At 39.3% G+C, this 21,959-nt stretch overlaps 2 protein-coding genes across 2 annotated transcripts in view; both read left to right on the top strand.

Annotated features, from left to right (window-relative positions):
* Positions 1–1,048: 1,048 nt before the first annotated feature.
* Positions 1,049–21,959, top strand: LOC143099130 (GTPase IMAP family member 9-like; the record flags this gene model as incomplete). The annotated part of the gene is made up of 2 exons (XM_076262211.1): positions 1,049–1,987; positions 21,951–21,959. Coding segments are annotated over 2 exons (948 nt in total), but the record flags the coding sequence as incomplete, so codon positions are not given.
* Positions 17,094–21,959, top strand: part of LOC143099188 (NACHT, LRR and PYD domains-containing protein 3-like) — a 120,957-nt gene continuing 116,091 nt past the window's right edge. The window contains exon 1 of the mRNA XM_076262253.1: positions 17,094–17,139. The gene's annotated coding sequence lies outside the window, so the exon portion shown is untranslated. The remainder of the gene's footprint in view (positions 17,140–21,959) is intronic.

The raw sequence follows: 21,959 nt of genomic DNA, 5'->3' as shown, positions 1-21,959 counted from the left end.
GTACAACTACGACCTTTAGTCCAATAACGAGGCATTAGAAAGTTTGTAAGTGCACCAGGAGTTTATTTAAAAAAGACTTGCCTGATTATCTGCTACTATACCGCTGCATCGACGTTTCTTCCGTGATTTGGGAAAAGCCTGTAAAAGTCCTGGCAGGAAGCATGCATAAGGATGTAGATCGATCCAGGAATGCACTAATATTTTGTTCGTAGTCCAGTTTGGAACAATTATTAGTTATTACTAAGTTGTAAACACTTCGGAAAAAAAATATTTAAAACTGGATATACCAAAAAACGTTGATGTAATCGCTTCCTGCAAGGACTTTTACAGGCTTTTCCCAAATCACGGAAGAAACGTTGACGCAGCGGTATAGTAGCAGATAATCAGGCAAGTCTTATTTAAATAAACTCCTGGTGCACTTACAAACTTTCTAATGCCTCGTTATTGGACTAAATGTCGTAGTTGTACAACTGCAGAAGTTTCGTACCATTCAGGGCATTATTAGTGGGGTAATTTACGAGATAAAAGTTGGTTCCATCATGACTGCAGAATGTCATTCGTTTCTGACGGCGCTACTCGACCAGGGCTCGACCAAGGGAAAATAGGTTCTGGGAGGGTGTTTGGCTCGGGGTCATGGTGCAAAGAACCCTAGGGTAAAATTACTCCGAACCATCGCTTTAACATAAGAAATCAGGACACACAGCACAGCTTTGTACAGCACAGCTTTGAGCAATATTTCAGTTCAGAATGTGCAAATAATTGTGAAAAAATGCCAGGTTTTAATTTTAATTTCAATGGACATGGAAAGTAATTCAGTAGCCTATAGGCCTAAGCCACATTTACATCAAATATACATTTAGAAATATAACTGTTCAAACGCACAGTATTTAGCAGCAGCTCAGATGTCTATGACTACAAATGTATTAATATGCAGATAAACTAACCTATAATTAAAGACATACCAAAATGCATTTAAAACAGGATAGCTTATAAGAAATAGAAAAAAATACCCAAGTGGCTGAATGACTGATTTTTTTTTTTTTGTTCTTCAGAACTCAGGATTGTGCTGCTGGGTAAAACTGGATCCGGGAAGAGTGCATCAGGAAACACCATCCTGGGGACAGAGAATGCCTTTGTAGAAGCTCCAGGTGTATTCTCGTGTACTGAGACCTGTTATCCTTTCCGTGTAGATAGATGTGTAGAGGTAGCCATGACACAGATCACAGTTGTAGACACCCCAGGAGTGTTTGATACACATATGAAAGAAGATAACCTGAAAAGAGAGATAGAGAAGTGTGTCATACTGTCTTGTCCTGGCCCTCATGTCTTCCTGCTGGTGATCAGACTGGATGTGAGATTCACAGAGGAGGAGAGGAACACAGTGAAGTGGATCCAGATGAACTTTGGTGAGAGATCGGCAAAGTTTACTATGGTGCTGTTTACTCATATCGATCAGCTGAAGGGAAAATCAGTGACCGATACTATAAAAGACCATGTTGAGATTCAAAAGATCATCAAGACATGTGGTGGATATCATGCTTTCAATAATGATGAAAATGATGACAAGACTCAAGTAAACGAGCTGCTGGAGAAGATTGACACCATGGTGGAAAAGAATGGAGGAGAATACTATACAAACAAGATGTACCAGGAGGTTCAGAGAAAGATCAGAGAAGAGGAGGAGAGAAAGAGACAGGAGGAGGAGAGAAAAAGAAGGGAGTATGAGGACAAGATCAGGGAAGAGGAAAGGAAGAAGAGAGTGATAGCTGAAGAGATTGCCGAAGAGGAGAGGGAAAGGAGAGTGAAAGCTGAAAATAAAAATAAAAAGGGGAATATCAGAAAGGCAGGATTTGGGGCAGCAGTTGGGGCAGCAGTTGGGGGAACAGTGACAGGAGCAGTCGGGAGTGCAATCGGGGGAGCAACTGTTGGGGCAGTGGGAGGACCTGTAGGAATGTTAGTAGGAGCAATTGGGGGACTAGGCATACAAGTAGGTTGTATAAAACTATTTTGTAATAAATAAAATCTAACCAAGTGTTTTTAATTGTATATTAAGATCAAAAATGTATTTGGTATTGTTTTTAGTATGAAGAAACATACTATTTTCTCGAAAGATCATTTTGACTTAATTTAAGAAGACTTTGACTTATTTTAAGACACTGAAAGACGAGGCAGACAAAATGTGCTTGTTTTCAGGATAAGATGTCTGAAAATAAGTCAAACATTTCTTAAATTAAGTCAAATGATTTCACGAAAAAGCCCCAGGTAAGTCTCTTTATACTGAAAACAATACCAACTAGGAGGAGACACAGAATGGAAACCATTTTTGCCTTGGTTTTGATGAATTAGGAGAGGTTGTGCATAACCAAAGAGCTATCATCAACATGAGGCTTGACCTTGGAAATAGCCACTAAAACACGGGCGAATTAAAACAAAGCCTACATGTGCGGAGCGGAGCGTCTACAACAAACTTCCCAGAACCTCAGCAGGCAGATGGAGACTCTGGATCAATTTTCAACCCCAACCTCCTTGATTTTCCATCACCACCCAATCAAACTCCCCAGGCCACACAAACCCCCCTAATCTCCCATCACCATCCCCACCCCGTCATCCCACCACCCACTCAAACTCCACAGGATCCCCTGAATACCCATTACCATCCCTACTATTAACTGGTACACTTAATAGGTTTATTCCACTGTATCAAAGAGTAACAAGGTTGTAGCAGCACAGCTGTTACATGTACACTGAAGACAATGAGGCCTTGACTGGAGCTAAGAATGGTTTGTATATCAAATCTATCATGGCCAGATTTACCCCATCCAGCAGGTCTCAGGTCAGCTCTTTGCCTCTGATGAAAATGTAGGCAAATTGGCAAAGTTTTGTAAAAGCACTCAGTATTACAATGTGACAACTATATGTAGGTACCCACAAATACATAATGCAAGTACAATGATAGTACCTGATAGTACATGTTGTTACACAGGTTGTACCACTGTACCTAATTAGGTAGGTACACTGTAACAGCGACACATTAAAATAAAGTGTTACCCTATTTTTTTTTCCAAAACCATGGCTATATTACGAAAGCTTAACATGTCCTCTACAATACTATATGTTTTTTATTCACTCAAATACATTGTACTCCTTGTTTTATAACAGTTTCCATGTTTAGTGAATACCCATTACCATCCTAACCCAAGCACATGATGTTCCCTGCAAGAATGGAGAGACGGCTACCAGTAGTCATGCAGAGTTTTACTAGCCCAAGATCTTTAGCAGCAAAGAAGCGAAGGGCACCTCCACCCCCTCCCCCTCCCCATTTAGAAGGATCTCTTAACCCTTAGAACCCGATTGACGCAAAGTGCGTCAAAAAACACACCCTTTCTTCTCTGTTACATTGCTCCGGAACTGTTCATCGCAGCGAGATGAAATGTTTATTGCATGACAGAGCAGTAGTGGGGCTTTCCAAAGAGACTACACACTTGTCTACACGATCAAGTATGAAAATAAAAAAAAATCATGAAATTAAATCAAATTGCATCATATTTACAGTCTATACTTCTCTGCGTTCACCTGCGCACCCATTACTCTCGTTTGAATTACTCGCGAACCCGTGATCGCATAGATATGGCAAGCATATCAGATGAAAGAGGAGACACAGGGCTATCCATTGGTACCATGTATATCGATCCTTCTGGCTTATAAAAACAGACGAAGTGACTGCAAAATAATAATGTCATGTACACAAACCAACGCTGAACACCCATTACTCTCGTTTGAATTACTCGCGGACCCGTGATCGGATATATATGTCACGCATGTCAAATGAAAGAGGAGACTCAGAGCTATCATTTGATACCATCCTTCTGGGTTATAAAACAGACGAAGTGACAGCAAAATAATAACTTCATATAGCTGGACTTACCCCACGTTTTTGTATGTTTTTGTGGCAAAGCATGTTTATAATCCAATGCTATTGTGTGTTTCTCTATGGCAAAGCATGTTCATAATCTGGTTTTGAGATCCTAGCAAATTCCTGCATGGCATCCCAATTTGTTCAACAAAGAAACACCTTTTTGCCTTTACTTTGTTCATGGCAATGCAGTAAAAAGCTGAGAATCATTATGAGTGCATACACCACAGGCTAACACGCAAACTCGGGTCAAGTCAGGTCAGATCAGTTCGTGTAACAGATATGGAGCGCAGAAAGGTCATTTTTCATCACTAAATAAAAAATGGCGTTTATTTCCGTAAATCACACACCACATATTTCTGTAAATTGCTCAGCCCCAGAGTATCCCTCCAACATGGCAATTATATTGCCCGATTCAGGACAGTCTGCCCTACTCACACATGAATGTAGAGCCATGAGCTTGCTGTGGTGAGATACATGTCAAAATATAAGAATTTTTATAATATGCTTTTTGTATTTTAATTCTTTAAAAATCAAAATAAAATCAATGCTAGTACTAATACATGAATTGATGTGTGGCACGTACAATGACCAGAATAAATCCTTATGAATTAAGGAAGTGAAAATGCCCTAAAAACAGCTTAGGGTTCTAAGGGTTAAGCAGCAGCAACCTCTTAGTTCATTTTCTCAGCCAGCATATAGCATGGAATGTGCAGTGGAAAATACTTATGGTAGCTGCAGAGGACAATTATATGATGACAGTGTTGTATGATATTCACAGGGCCGCGTTTGGGCATTGGGCAAAGGGGCTGCTGCCCCAGGCCCCGGCCAATAGGGGGCCCCGGCCAATAGGGGGCCCCGGCGCGGGACATTTAAAAAAGAAAACAAATATCTTATAGTCACCTGTCTGCCCGTATTGGTGCATGCTATCACAGACAACAATGGCTTCGCAAGAGACAATTAGGAAATATGAAAGCGGAGCTCAAAAAAAAAGAGAGAGTGGCAGCCAGGCGTTCTCAGTAAGGCGCGCCAAAACCGCGGCCGTACGTATCATCAGGCTACTCAACAACGAGAGAGAATTGCCCCTGTGTGTGTGTATTCACACCAAATACTGTAGGTCTAAGCTACCATAACTTCCCAACTCTGCACAGTATCCCATTAGGCTATTTACAATTTTCTGTAAAGTAAAGTTTGTAAACACGTTATCAAAATAAACTTAATGCAGAACTATGCACGCGTCCACCTTTTATTTGAGCAGAAGCCTACATACGCATGCTACAGAAGTTGTCGGCTAGTTTGTTGTTTTCTATCACTATCTATGCTGGTTATTAGCACACAATGTTATAAGCTAATTCATTAACTCGAGACTCATCATGAACACGTTTTTTTAAACAACGAAAACAGAAAGGATGGAGACAGCAAAGCGAGAGGAGTTATTTCAAATGGGCAAGCCACAAGCACAAGGTAGACAAGATTATTGTGGGTCATTCTGTGCCAAATCAACAGATTTTAGAAAAATGTCCCGCCTGACCATCTTGGATTTTCTTCAAACTTTAGTACAATAATGGTAGCATACCCAGCAACTACTATGCAAAGTCTTAAGCTTGTATCTACTTTATTGTCTGCGATAAGGAAGCTTAAAAAACAGGCTCATGAGTCTGAAAAAATGCTGTTTTTTAAAATGACTAAGTTCCTTCGGCCATTACTCTTGAACAATTCATGCTAGATTCAGGGAGTATTCTACTATGTTAATTGTCTTCAACTTCTGAAATAATTGCCCTACAATTGAATATTTCTCAAGCTATGACTTGCTAAAAATTGCATTTATGAAAAATGTAAGTATGTTTTGACCACAATATCTTCACAATGAATCCCATCAGAAGTGTTGGATTTATTTATATAATACTACTGTTTTAGTACTTCCTTACCAACTAGGTTACATGTCTAAAATAAATGAAAATATATAATTTATAGAGCATCAAAAATTAAAAAAATAACTTCATACCTAATTTTCAAGTGCATATTCCCCAAGTATGACAAAGTCTACCACAAAAACAATCATAGCACTGAAAATAATATGTTTTCATTAGTACATGCTCAAAATATTGTGTTGGTTCCTTGCCTCAAACTATATCAATAAAGGTATCAAACATTGTTTTCATGGCTGAGGCTGATTGATATTTTCCTGGCTTCCTATGGACATTTGTTTACTTATACCATGTGCTGATTTGTTTATATAGCCATGTGTTTTGGCTCCTTGTTTCCTTGTCTCCGCCCCTCACCTGAATCTGCTTATTAAAGTAATCATTGTCTCACCTGTTCCCTGTCATGTTTATTAAGAGCCACTTTCTTCCTTGGCTATTTCTTCACTTGTACCTTGTGAATTTAAGGCCAATGTGTATGGTTAAAGCCCTCCTTACACTGACAGACTTTGTAAAGATTTGCAAAGATTTGGAAAAGATTTTTACTGTATAAAAGTCTTAGACCCTCTCACATCTAAAGACAAGTAATAGATTTTTAAGTCACAGACTATGATTTTGCAATGACTAGGGATCTTGCAGGGTCACTATTTACAAGACTGCAACTAGATTCCTTTAAATTATTACCCATCGTGCAATAGATATGAACAGGAACTGAAATGATATACTAAACTCAAAGTCATATTTTCGTGTTTCTGCAGCATTGTTTCATGCGTGACATCCCTAACCGATATAGAGTTGTTCTGTCACGTGGAAGAGCCGACTAATGATGTATAAGAAACGAAATAACAAATTATCATATTCATGGGTTTCATCACGTCCCTTGCTACAGCTGTCGCCTACTTTGCCCCTTCCTGTTTGGTGTTGGAGAGAGGTCACTATTGGTTTTTATAGTTCACGTCACTATTTGCATGAGCCACGACTAGAAAGACTTACGATAATATCAAACATGTTTGATATTGTCGTAACGGCAAAACTAGAAAAAGACTGACTCAGACTGACTTAAAACCGCTAAGATTGGCACCTTACACTTAACGATCTAGTTGACGGGAGCGCGCCGCGATTCCAGTACAACTCCCATGATTTCTGTCCGACTTTGGAAATTTAGTCGCCGACTGTGAAAACAGACCAAAATCGTACAATGTAAGGCTGCCATTAGTTAAATATTGTCATCACTGGAATTTTTAAAAAAATATATATGTTTAAGCTTTTAAAGTGTTAGGGAGCTGAAAGTTCAAAAGTTCAAATGAAAATGTTGGTATCAAATCTTAAAGGAACACGCCACCTAATGTCAGTAGTAATATATGTTCTTACCTCAACTTTCACGAGTTGAGTCATACCTCTCCCGTGTCCGTACGTGCACTCAATCGCTCTGGTGCGCGGCTGGACTGTGTTAGCATGTTGCTATGCTAGCGGGCTTTGACGGCAACTAAGCGTAGAAGTAATCAAAAACATCCACGTTTTACCGACTTAAATACAGTTGCACAAGTAGTTGATAGAAATGCTACGGCCAAGCAACATGAAACGTGAAAAAAATGAAAACATTTTTGTTTGTGAAACACATGCAGATTGGTTGTAAAGCCACAAAAGATAATTTATAAAGTAGATTTTTTACAATTGTAAGTTCCACTAGATAAGTGCAGATAATATATTATTTTTTTCACAAGACTCCAATACACCCAGTGCAAGTGTCTACCACACTCAAGGACTATTCTTCACAACAGTATTCAGAGACATGAAACACTACACAGCATCGTGTTGTGCAGCTTTCAACTGATATTCAGAGAGATTACCATTGTATGCTAGACTTCTACATAAGGGTGATGAGAGCATACATGCTCTCATCACCCTTATGTAGAAGTCTAGCATACAATGCCAAAATAAACAAGCCACTGTGCACAAACTCTTCACATCTTATTACATAATTTAGATTAAGAATAACTAAATGATCAGTGTAACACAACAATTTACATTCATAAGGTTCTAACAGTATAAATAAGTTTTTATTTTTATTTTGTATTTACAAACCAAAACAATCAAATTGCAATGGACACCTTTGATTGATTTGCTGTGTCAGTGAATGAGTTTAATGAATAACATTTTATTTTTTATTTTAAATGGTAGAGCTCAATTAGTCATCAGGAAAAGATGGCACAACTATTCAGGCTGTAATTGTGAGCTACCCCCCCCCCCCCCCACACACACACACACTTTTTTTAGTCAAGACATTGGGTAATTTGGAGTTACATTTAGTATGGAGTATTTCATTGTTTCAGTTAATTCAACTTAAAAATGTTGATCTGAGATGATGTCAGATGCCAGTCATGTTGTCTGACCTGAGTACCGTGGGAAAAGCATTGGTTGATGTAAATAACAGGAAACATTTGTGGCTTGCAGTTTGCATGCAGGCTTGCAGAAGCTGTTTGTAGTGGTCATAGGCATAGTTTGACATTCGTGCAGGGGGGCGGGCTATAAAATGTAGGCTACCACACACACTGGGTGAAAACATAGCCTACTGACAATTATGAGAGCGAATATCAATGTAGGAAAGTGCTAAATAAACGTCTATCATTTTAAACTTCAACCATCCTGTTGTGTTCGCTGACCATTCATTGACCATTCTTTTCTCTCAAAAATATTGTTAACTTATTCTGACTACCATGAGACTCATTGACTTTGCTAACACAGGGCATCTGAACACACAGAACAAAATGTATCATTTTCATAACAATTTAAAAAAATGGATGAAAATGTAATAATATGGTGCATAATGTAATAACCAACCAAAATTGATGTCTTCATTGATAAGAACAGCATAACAATGTGGATTTTAATAAAAAATTATTGTAAGAAGAAACGTGAAAGAAAGCACAGTGAATGTTATCTTAAACCTCAACTTTTCTCGCATTTGCCATTTTTCATCTTTCTGACAACATAAGTCCCATTGCTCCCAAGCCTTATTAATCCGACCATTGCAATTTTGATAGGCTTGGGTAGATTTAAAAGCCTACTTAAAAAATTCTGTCTGGATTGCACTGGATTGACTAACCTAGCCTATTGTCGCCAGCGCCACCCTATCAACAATAAAGCAATTCTCACGATCAGTGGTTGTTTTGGTTGGTGGTGTAGGGGAGAACAGTGGTAGCACTTTTTTATATTACAGGATTCACTATAGTACTGTCATGATGCCAATTTACAACTGTAGCCTGGGCCTACAGTAGGCCTACGTTACTGCGCTTATTTTTATGACTGCCACAGCCAGGTCACTCTTAACTTGTTAATGTTGTTAATTAACTGGTCGCTGGTTTGTTGAGAGACCAAACCTTTCCATTAGTCTTATTTGCATTCAGTAGTTACTTTAAGCGCAATCCATGTCAAAAGAAAATGTGCATCTGCGTGCGTTTCACTTAGGATCAGACCTTTGGGGGTGCTCAGGCCCCAACAGGGGCGTCACAAGTCCTCAAGCTGCACTGGGGCAGAAGACCCCCCTAGGGGGGTATGGGGACATGCTCCCCCGTAAGAAAATGTTGAATATTTTAACGTTTAAATGTATCAATCTGATACACTTTGAAAAGAAATCCAGTGGTTATAATTGATTATTTGTATCTATGGATAGAAATATTGGTGCTGTAGCCTAAACTATTTTGCCCTTCAGAATTTTGACCATGCACACAGGGATAGTTATGCTGATTCTAGTTCAATAAGTTTACAACGACAAAACATATTTGCTGAATTTCACAGTTCAGTCTGTGAAAAAATAGTACATTTCAGTACTCCATGAAATTATGCAGTAGTGGACACCTGTGTTGTTCAGCTAGTTAACGTGATATAAGCTAATTATTTTGGCCATCTATACATGCTATATATTCCTTTTCAGGTGTGTCCCAGTAAAATGTTTCTGGCCCCTAATGAGCAGCTTACAGTGGATCTCGTACCAAGAAGTGGCAGTTCAGTCCAGTTTAAATATATTTCAGAATTGGCCTACACAAACAAACAAAAAGTGATTGTTTGAACTGTAGCCCATTTATTTATTATGACCGCCGCGCAGCGAAGCGAAAGACCGGGGTACACAAAACTTGGTGGGCATGTAACCCCACATGGATAGCATGGAACCATCGTTTTTCGTTTTGATCTGTAGCCCCCCGCTGGACTGGACCCCCCGAAAGGAGGGTAGGGCAGACACAGTTTTCTGTGAATATCTTGAGAACTGTAGGGACTAGGATGACCATTTTTTTCCGTATGTTTGCCTCCAGGGGTCATGTTAACCCATTTCATGTACACACATGTGCACAAACAGATACACACACACACACATACATTCACAGTAATCATACGTATGACACATACTCACACAGTAGACATATGTACGCTTGCATGCACAGGCACATACGCAGGCACACACACAAGCACGCACGCACACACACACACACACACACACACACACACACACATAACATAAACATGTACATGCACACAATTCAAGAATTTCTCAGAATTATGAACAGGCAAGATGGTGGTGGGGTTGTATAAAATGAATTTTACATGTGAAATCTATGAACTAATCATGTTTTGGTACTTGTTGTCTAGCAGATATCAGTGAGAATTGAGTGTGGATAATGCAATTTAGTGAGACAGTTAGAATCATATAGGCCTTTCAGCGTGATTTATTTTTGTGGAAAAAATGTGCTGGACTGGGCGGCGGTCATATTTTGTACCACTCTGCGGTACATCTAGTTTTATTAATTATTTTGAATGGTGTTAGGGACACTAAACATTGTGGTTGTGTAGGTGTTATCACCAAAATATATCATATCCCCTAGTAAATAGCCTCTGAGTGACTGTCACTGTATACAATTAGTTAAACAGCTAGGTTGATGCACAAGAGATAGGCCTAACATTAAATCACTGACCTCAATATCCAGCTCATGTAGGTGCTTTCTGATAGTCTAGCAATTTCATTTGGTGTAATATTGGCTTATTATTTTTGTATGCTGTTATTACTAGTTTATTCTACAATTCACCCTTCGCTAAGTCCCGCCCTCCTTAGTTACTGTTACTATGCCTGGCAAGCTTTAGCACCCTGCACGTCTATTACGTAGGGGTAGAACCGGGACTTTTTAATGAAATGTCATTTACAAACACATCATACCACACTGAAAGCTGATGTTTTGTCATTAGCAACCTACATCTGTCCTCTGTCAAATACAGTTGGAATTTCAGCTCTGAACAAAACCGTTCATGAGTTATTTAAGCAGAAGTCGAATGTACATTTTGTTTCATTCGTCTCTCCTGGACAGAATGAATGGAACAGACATGGGGGACGAAAGAAACATACCATTTAAGCTATGTACTTCCCACAACTTCAATATTTGACAACATATCATGAATGGTACTTCAAATAGGTGTTATTTTAAATAGATTGCTGATGGGCTATACATCTTGGTGAACATCTGTTAACAACTTCTTGCCGTCATTGTGAAGCGTGTATCTCACGGTTATGGAAATATCATGCAATATGCCATTTTTTATAGCTAGAACAATATGTGTTCCCAATTATATCGTGTTTCTATAGTGTAACATGTTATTTCACTGTGTCCTTACGTGGGATAGGGCACCACACATCCAAATAAGTGCCATGACCCACAGGCCTTCAGTCTCCACAGGTTAACATGACAAAACTCGAAAAGCTTGCCAGACCTCCCGTGCAATAGTGAGGGGTTGCTAAGCCACGATTGGCCTGTGGCGGTTTTCAGATTAGTTTTCAACTCGTAAAGGGTAATGTTGTGTGATGACACAGAAGGTTGCAGTTTGGTGAGCTAACTTAATTTGTATAGGCTGTAGTTATGCCCCTTGAACCCCGTAGACAACAGTTAGCGCATCAGCACGTCTGTCTCGTCCTTTGACCTGTTACTTTCTCACCTGAACCTTGCTGTTTTCTTTTTTTTAAAGAAAGAAATGTATATCCATCTATGGGGAAACAGACTGTGTGTCAGGGTTTGTTGTTCCAGTGTTTCGGTTCACTGATATGAATGAGTCTGATGATCCGTCAGGTCAAATGATTTATTTTTCATTGCCATTGACAGTTAAACATAAGAAAGTGTCTGGTAGGGAGTGTTGAATATTGGTGGTTTTATTGTTACTATCTTTTGTCTCAGCCACAGAAAAGGCTGAGAACAGAATGTTGATTGTAAGCAGACAGAACGCCAAAAAATGGGGTACCTAACTAATTGCTCCCCCCAAAAGTGATAGCTTAATTAAATCTACTCAAAAAGACCACATCACTACCTGCCCCCCCTCCAATCTGATCCCAGACATTCTGACACCTATATCTAACCATGAGTATTCTAGATGTGAGGGGGTAATGATTATTTGGTTGGGGCTATGATAATTGTGGGTGTGGCTATGAGATTGGTCACCCTGATGGACAAGACTATCATGCAAAGCTAAGATGTTTCAATTCACTTTGGGTTCATGTGGTATACATGGCAATGTATAGTAAATCCACATTTGTAAAGGAGTTTCTAAATGATAGGCCACTAAGAATTAATGCTGTCCAACTTTAAACTACCCCAACTGGATGTTAAAAATAAAATAGCCTACTCTTGTTATCTCTGTACTTGTACTCTGCACAATGTCAGTAAAGTTTAATTTAATTTAATGTAATAATATATTTTCTCTGTTGGTGTATGTATGATGTTAGTCAAGTTAAACAAAAAGTACATTTTTTTTTAAAGTTGATAATTGTATATTGACAACATTTTCTGAGGTTTAAATGTGTATTAAAATGTAAAATGTCTCTTGACACTAACTAATATTTCTGTGTGGAAAAAGCAAACACATTATGGTGTGCCTTCTCTCGCCTTATATCTGAACCTGGATGGAGAAAATGGGTCCCAACATGACAGAAAGTGTCTCGTAATGAACATAACAAGAAACAGGTGAGGCAGTGACAAGGTTAATAAACAGAAACAGGTGAGGGGTGGGGACAGAGACACTATAAACTGAAACACATGGCTATATAAACAAAACATCACATGTATAAGTAAACAAATGTCCACAGCAACCTTGGAAAAAGACACTCACCCATAGGCATTGTGACATGCCGGCTCAATGCATGAAACATGAATGGGGAGACCACACGCTGATTCCGTAATAATAAAGATAATTTATTAAATAAAGGTAAATTTAACAGAGACTAAATGATAACGTGGTGTAGTGCAAGTCAGTATAATGGAAGGAAACCAAAAGTGTCATGCAAAATCAGTCTAGGGGTTTAACAGCCAAAAGACAACGAAAGCCAAATGCCAGTGGGGTATACTACGAAGCACGTTAGACATATCTAGGCTATGTAGACATATCGAGGCTTGACAAAGCCTTGACTCAGGGGTATACGTTAAGTGATACTACGATTGCCGTTATGTGATATATTTGTCAAACTAGGCTTTCAGCTCAGATCTGTGCGCGTTCTCGTGTTGGGATGACTTTGGCCAATCGTGTAACGTGGAGACGCACAAGACCGCCTCTATTTAAAAACAATTACTTCCGCATTCATGAGCGATAGCTTAATCTACACTGCGGTGATTTTTTGTGTCTAACCTATAACATCAAATAAATCAATTGTCATCAGTTGTTGTATGGTATGCACGTCCATAGTGGGATATTTGCACGCACCGCCCTATTAAAGGAACACGCCACCCAAAATCAGTAGTGATATATGTTCTTACCGTAACTTTCACGAGTTGAGTCGTACCTCTCCCGCGTTGGTAGGTGCACTCAAACGCTCTGTCGCGCGGCACGAATGTGTTAGCATGTTGCTATGCTAGCGGGCTCTGCCGTGGCCGTAGAGAGAGGCACATAGCAGTATTCAAACACCTCCACGTTTTACCTACTTAAATACAGTTGCACGAGTAGTTGATGAAAAATTCTATTTAGGGAGGTGAACATCTGTAGATGACTCAGAAATGACATCGGAAGACAAGGAGTGAATATGGCAAGAGGCAAGCCGAAGTCTGCTGACAAGGGCCCGACGGTAATTGTAAAGCAATTTACAAAAGATTCACTGAACAAAAATGCTGATGTGGTACATGAAAATGTAGCTAAAAATGTGGAGAATGCAATGCAATCAAGCATTTTGGACGATATATTGTCACAAGCTGGCAGAATAGGCAACAGGCCGATGTGCGTTTTATTTGGAGACTGTTTTGCGCGACAGAGACTGAGTTTGCTGCTGATATTCTGGGGATAGGCCTAGCCAATGTACGACTTTTGCCTTTTAATATATTTGCTGCATTAGATCAGTCTTTCTAGAACAGGCAAGGGCTTTCTAGCCTCACGTCAGCAGCGCTGCATCATATAGCCTACATTAAAACAACCAGCGGATGGTGGGCAGGTGCCGTTTTGAAAATTGGTCAACAAACTTTGGTGCTGATGGATGGCTGATGGATGATACGTTTTGCTATGCAGTTATGGTTGAAATAATAGCCCATCAGCGCATCTCTAGTGTGTGTGCCTCTCTCGCTCAGAGGGGAGGGAGAGGCTGAGGGTCGATCCAGCATGGATTCTAAACTCTGTGGTGGATAGGATCTACAATTAGGTGTTAATAATATTACCACGCTAGGTCGAAGTACTCCCAAGTGCTATTGCGCCACACATTGTAGTTCTCATGTTTATTCGCTTGGAAAATCGTCACGTTTCATGTTGTGTGCCCTAACATTTTTCATCAACTACTCGTGCAACTGTATTTAAGTAGGTAAAACGTGGAGGTGTTTGAATACTGCTATGTGCCTCTCTCTACGGCCACGGCAGAGCCCGCTAGCATAGCAACATGCTAACACATTCGAGCCGCGCGACAGAGCGTTTGAGTGCACCTACCGACGCGGGAGAGGTACGACTCAACTCGTGAAAGTTACGGTAAGAACATATATCACTACTGATTTTGGGTGGCGTGTTCCTTTAAAGCGCATTCGAGATCCAAAATGTTAGTAGAGGCGGGGCTCCACCTGTAAGATATATGACAGAATCCTACACGTGAGAAAACGTAGTTTTTAAGACAATTGATTGGTCAGTGTGCGGTAGATTACACGATTTGAGCTATAACTTAACCTCCGCACATAACCTCCTCCCGACCAGGTTTGGTTGACAGCATAAGATACCATGGTGATATAGCGACACTAAAACAAATCCACTTTCGTGTCACAGCATAGCCTGGCTTTGAGCGCAACATACCTTGCTAACCCACTAATCGAGATTCGTAGTACACCCCACAGGAGGAGGAAGCCGGGCCTTGCTGTTGTGGATGCAGGCGATTTATAATCCTGCCAATCAGGCACACCTGAGCACCAACACCGGCTCAACAGGAACAGAGAAAGAGCGGTAGAGAGCACAGGCGGGGTCTAAGACCTGCCAATATCCGTCACAGCATGTAAACCATTTTTGATGCCTTCATTAATATAGTTTGAGTAAAGCTACCAACTCAATATTTTGTGCATGTGCTAATTGAAACACAATCTTTTCAATGATATGGTTGTCTGTAAGGAAGACGTTGTCATACGTGTGAAAAATACACATACAACTTAAATGTGAAATTATTTTTATCATCTTTAATGTGTCATATATCATAGATTTTGATTTCTTCCGGACATATTTCTACCTGTTAATAATGCACTACAATATGTCTTTTATATAGATAAATTTAAAAGATCTGATGAGATATAGTGGTCAAAAGTTGCTATTTTTTTTAATTTAATACCATATTCAGCATACCATAACATGGCAAATATTAATCTCTGGGCCACATAACTCTGCAATTGAAAACATCTACAGTCGTGCATGAATCTACTAGCATGAATTGTTCAAACACAATGACCCTGGGAACTTTGACAAACTTTTAAAAAACTGCATTTTATCAGACTAATGACCCTGTTTTTTAAGCCTCCATATCTCAGAAAATAAAGTAGATACAAGCTTAAACTTTTGCACAGTAGTTGTTGGGTATTATAGGATTATTGACATAAAGTATGAAGCAAATCCAAGATGGTCAGGCGGGAGGCATCTGTTGATTTGGCACGGAATGACCCATAAGCCTTGTGTCACACTTTGTGCCATCTTACACCAGGTGCATAATAGGGCCCTATGTTTTTTGGAGGTGAATGTGAAAAGTAGTCTACACCAGTGTTTCCCAAAAATTTTTTCTGGGGACCCACTTTTTAAAAATGACAGACCATCGCGACCCATTTCACGTCAGATCTAACATGCAACCTGCATGCAACCACCAATATTGTTTTAGGCCACAGGTTCTCAAACTTTTCTTAGGGGTATTCTTGCATGCTAGTAGGCTGTATACCAAGGCTGTGTATTGATGTTGTGACAAGCTATGTTGTAAGACTGTGAAATTAATAAATATCAGAACAAGAGGCTTTTGCGCAATAGTCAAAAGATAATTCGCCTTTATTGTAGCCTAGTAGAGTTTGCAAGGTGGAAAACGAGAGGAAATAATAGTGTTTAAAATGTCCATTTAAATTGTAGCCTAATATAATGCACTGTTGAGCATTTTAAATCCGAAATGATAAGGAATGTGAGGAGGTTGCTATTCACTTTAAGGAGTGCATCTACTATCGAAACTATCTACAGCCTATGACGCAAATTGAATGTCTTGTATACGGATGTCTGCTTTAGTTGACTAGATTTTAATCGGTCAAGTTGAAGATCTGGTGTCCGTTAATGTTCGTGCAAATAGGCTGATTCATGTCCCTTGCATTTTGCAACTGCGAGGTCCATGACAGGCGCCCCAATGTTTCATTTTGCGAGTGAGATGTCGACGTTGTCCCCTCTGCGACGCGTTCACACCCCCCAGTTTCAGAGCTATTCTAAATGCAACATTGCACAGAGGGCCGTGACTGTGGTAAACAAACTATATCCTAATAGAAAACTGATAGCTTTCCTGGCTAAATGGTATAAGTTAGGCCTATTAGACAACATAAATTGTGCTGGCGACCCAAATAAAATCTCCTGCGACCCACCCGTGGGTCGCGACCCAGTCTTTGGGAAACACTGGTCTACACCATATGGGCAATGATTACTTTGAAGAAGTGTGTGTGTGTGAGAGAGAGTGTGTGTATGTGTGTGTGTCGTCTAAACCATGTCCTCAGCCCTCCCACACATGAAAAAACAACAATAAAAACAATTGAAGCATTTGTGGTGTAGCATCTTTCAAGTGAGCAGCACTGTGTAAAGCAGATCGCCAAGCAGGTAATATGGCATTTATGGTGATATTTAATAGAAAATGATAATGGGTACAAAGTCAAAGTTAATACATTACATGCAATTATCGACTTAATCATTGTTAGTACGCCATTATTAATTATGAAGCTATTATTATTTTAGGGTTGATTAAGTGTGTACTTTGTAGTAAACTGCATGACATGACACAACAAATTCAGTAGTCAATATTAGTGTAATATGTAGATGCTCTGTTGAAATCCTTGTGGTTAGCAATTCAAAAGTTTATGTGTTGAAATTCATATGTAAATATGTATTCCCTGTAACCTCCCCGGTCAACTAAAATCTTTGCAGCGTTTAATATAGGGTCATTAGGGTCACCCCAAGAAGGTCAGTGAGTCAAACTTGGCTGTTTGGGGGTTTAGGATGTGTCTTGTAGATTACTTTAGCATGACATGTATCCATCCTGCTGAATACATTCATAAGGTTCTAACAGTATAAATAAGTTTTTCTTTTTATTTTGTATTTACAAACCAAATCAATCAAATTGCAATGGACACCTTTGATTGATTTGCTGTGTCAGTGAATGAGTTTAATGAATAACAATTTATTTTTTATTTTAAATGGTAGAGCTCAATTAGTCATCAGGAAAAGATGGCACAACTATTCAGGCTGTAATTGTGAGCTAGCCCCCCCCCCCCCCCCCCCCTTTTTTTTAGTCAAGACATTGGTTAATTTGGAGTTACATTTAGTATGGAGTATTTCATTGTTTCAGTTAATTCAACTTAAAAATGTTGATCCGAGATGATGCCAGATGCCAGTCATGTTGTCTGACCTGAGTACCGTGGGAAAAGCATTGGTTGATGTAAATAACAGGAAACATTTGTGGCTTGCAGTTTGCATGCAGGCTTGCAGAAGCTGTTTGTGGTGGTCATAGGCATAGTTTGACATTCGTGCAGGGGGGCGGGCTATAAAATGTAGGCTACCACACACACTGGGTGAAAACATAGCCTACTGACAATTATGAGAGCGAATATCGATGTAGGAAAGTGCTAAATAAACGTCTATCACTTTAAACTTCAACCATCCTGTTGTGTTCGCGGTCAAATGTGACCGATTGACCATTCTTTTCTCTCAAAAATATTGTTAACTTATTCTGACTACCATGAGGCTCATTGACTTTGCTAACACAGGGCATCTGAACACACAGAACAAAATGTATCATTTTCATAACAATTTAAAAAAATGGATGAAAATGTAATAATATGGTGCATAATGTAATAACCAACCAAAATTGATGTCTTCATTGATAAGAACAGCATAACAATGTGGATTTTAATCAAAAATTATTGTAATCATAGGCGAGGGATTGTGAAAGTGTTGAAATGTAGGCTATGGCCTATTTCTTTACACAAAGGCTGACTGACTGTTATTAGCTCTGAATGAAGAAATAAAGCAATAGTGCTATTGAGGAAGAAACGTGAAAGAAAGCACAGTGAATGTTATCTTAAACCTCAACTTTTCTCGCATTTGCCATTTTTCATCTTTCTGACAACATAAGTCCCATTGCTCCCAAGCCTTATTAATCCGACCATTGCAATTTTGATAGGCTTGGGTAGATTTAAAAGCCTACTTAAAAAATTCTGTCTGGATTGCACTGGATTGACTAACCTAGCCTATTGTCGCCGGCGCCACCCTATCAACAATAAAGCAATTCTCACGATCAGTGGTTGTTTTGGTTGGTGGTGTAGGGGAGAACAGTGGTAGCACTTTTTTATATTACAGGATTCACTATAGTACTGTCATGATGCCAATTTACAACTGTAGCCTGGGCCTACAGTAGGCCTACGTTACTGCGCTTATTTTTATGACTGCCACAGCCAGGTCACTCTTAACTTGTTAATGTTGTTAATTAACTGGTCGCTGGTTTGTTGAGAGACCAAACCTTTCCATTAGTCTTATTTGCATTCAGTAGTTACTTTAAGCGCAATCCATGTCAAAAGAAAATGTGCATCTGCGTGCGTTTCACTTAGGATCAGACCTTTGGGGGTGCTCAGGCCCCAACAGGGGCGTCACAAGTCCTCAAGCTGCACTGGGGCAGAAGACCCCCCTAGGGGGGTATGGGGGCATGCTCCCCCGTAAGAAAATGTTGAATATTTTAACGTTTAAATGTATCAATCTGATACACTTTGAAAAGAAATCCAGTGGTTATAATTGATTTTGTATCTATGGATAGAAATATTGGTGCTGTAGCCTAAACTATTTTGCACTTCAGAATTTTGACCATGCACACAGGGATAGTTATGATGATTCTAGTTCAATAAGTTTACAACCACAAAACATATTTGCTGAATTTCACAGTTCAGTCTGTGAAAAAATAGTACATTTCAGTACTCCATGAAATTATGCAGTAGTGGACACCTGTGTTGTTCAGCTAGTTAACGTGACATAAGCTAATTATTTTGGCCATCTATACATGCTATATATTCCTTTTCAGGACAGTCTGGGACACATCAGTTCAATACTGGGGCATGTGTCCCAGTAAAATGGTTCTGACCCCTAATGAGCAGCTTACAGTGGATCTCGTACCAAGAAGTGGCAGTTCAGTCCAGTTTAAATATATAAGTGATTGTTTGAACTGTAGGCCATTTATTTATTTTATTAATTATTTTGAATGGTGTTAGGGACACTAAACATTGTGGTTGTGTAGGTGTTATCACCAAAATATATCATATCCCCAAGTAAATTGCCTGAGTGACTGTCATCAGCAATTGTATACAGGCACTCGTGATTGGTTGGCAGATCTGTCACTATTGGTCACCCTGGCTCATAATAAATGTAAACCCCAATAATAAAATAATAAATATATATATATATTTATTCATATGTCATTATGCTGTATATTCATGTCATTGTTATCCTATACTATTATTACCATCAAGGACATGAATTTATAGAGGAAAGGAACATTTGCCTAGCCTAGAAATCTAGACGCGCCCCTAGCGGCAGCAAATTACATTTGCTGCCAGGCTAACATTTGCCAGGAACACGTTTATGCAAAGAAAGAGCTTTATTAAAACAAACACACATGTGCAAAGCGAGGATCTCCCCACACAACATATGGATAGCTCACGAGCAGCCCAAAAGCTACAACTCTGTGAACTGGCCGCCTCAGGGCTGTAACTGGTGGTTCTTTCTGAGGCTACGTTTACACGAAACCACCGGGAGAATTTTCTCTTACCGCTTTCATAGTATTCTTTAAATCAGTGTTTCCCAAACTTTTTTTCTGAGGACCCACTTTTTAAAAATGACAGACCATCGCGACCCATTTCACTTCAAATCTACCCTGCAACCACCAACCACCACAGGTTCTCCAAATTTCTATGCCTCCCCCAACCATATACATTGCTATAGGATCCTGTTTTGAACATGGTTGTGTTGCATTTTGAGCACCATCAGCGTGAAAAGTTGGAAATGACTACTGAAAAGATACGTTTTAATGCGCATCCGAGGGTTGGGGAAATTCTCGCATGCGCAGTCGCCATTCGTCAGCATAGTAAGCTGTTCCTGTATTTCTAAAAAAAATGTAGTAGGCCTAGGCTACGTTGCGTTGCAGACAAATGGGTCCATAACACTGTACAACAACAACACTGAGAAAATACAAACCGCTGAGTATTATATTTTTTGAGTCACTTATTTGTTCTAAAAAGCCTTTCAAATGTGTCAATGACGTCATTCATTAGCAGAAAGCTAGTGTGTTGTGGGCAACAACAACCCAACCTGTAAGAAATCGAAAGGACGTGACTACTCGTTCATTCAACTTTTGACCTATAATCCATATTGAGCTTGCAGAAACCACAATCAAATCTTCAATTTCTCAACGACAACCAGGTGAAAGAGACCAATTTAGCCGTCTAGCTCCATAGACCCCCATTGTTTTTGCACTTATTCGTGATCGCCCCTAGCGGAACTGCAACAGATTGCAGGTAGAATGGAGTTAATAGGGAGTGATCCGGCTCTCCGTAAACGGGCTCTGCTCAAGTCGTTATATTGTATTGTTGTATTATATTATGTTGTATAGTCGTTATATCAGAACAAGAGGCTTTTGCGCAATAGTCTGAAGAATAGGCGCCTTTACTTTGGAGTTAGCGAGGTAGAAAATCGAAAGGGAATAGTGTTTAAAATGTCCATTTAAATTGTAGCCTAATATAATGCACTGTTGTGCATTTTAAATCAGAAATAAGAATGTGAGGAGGTTGCTATTAACTTTAAAAATTGCATCTACAATCGAAACTATCTACATGCAAATTGAATGGCCTTTTGTCCGGTCTATGGATGTCTGCTTTAGTTGACAGCACGGTCACTAGATTTTAATCGGTAAAGTTGAGGAGCTGGTATCTGTCAAATAAACTGTTGGCCGACACAGCTTATTGAACTCGACTTGTCTTCTTTATTCACAACTCGCATATGTATGAACTTACATGTTTCAGATCTCGTATCCTACTCGCGAACTCTAGCATTACTTCCTGTATATTAAGTGACTATGTAGTAATGCACCATTTACATTACTGATACCATGACATCTCCCCCTCAAATTATTATACTTCTAAAACATGGGGTCGCAACATTAAGCCTGTTATTGGTAAACCTGATTTCTTGTTTGTCTAAACAACTTAAAAGAATTAACTGTTTCCTTTCTTGTCTTTTACATCTGTAAATACTAGATACCTCTCAGATTACTTCAAAATGTAAATCATAACTCAAACTTAACTTAAATTCTTAATAAAACTTAAATTCACTGTTCTCTGAGTTGCTTAACTAAATGTCCATTCTTTTCACAGGTCTACTAA

This window comes from Alosa pseudoharengus, unplaced genomic scaffold (genome assembly GCF_046254945.1).
Source record: "Alosa pseudoharengus isolate Yale_2024_CS ecotype anadromous, Long Island Sound unplaced genomic scaffold, YU_APseudo_1.1 YU_APseudo_1.1_scf_25, whole genome shotgun sequence".
NCBI classification, from domain to species: Eukaryota; Metazoa; Chordata; class Actinopteri; order Clupeiformes; family Clupeidae; genus Alosa; species Alosa pseudoharengus.
Note: the sequence above shows the minus strand (reverse complement) of the source record. Positions and strands in the feature narration are given on the sequence as shown.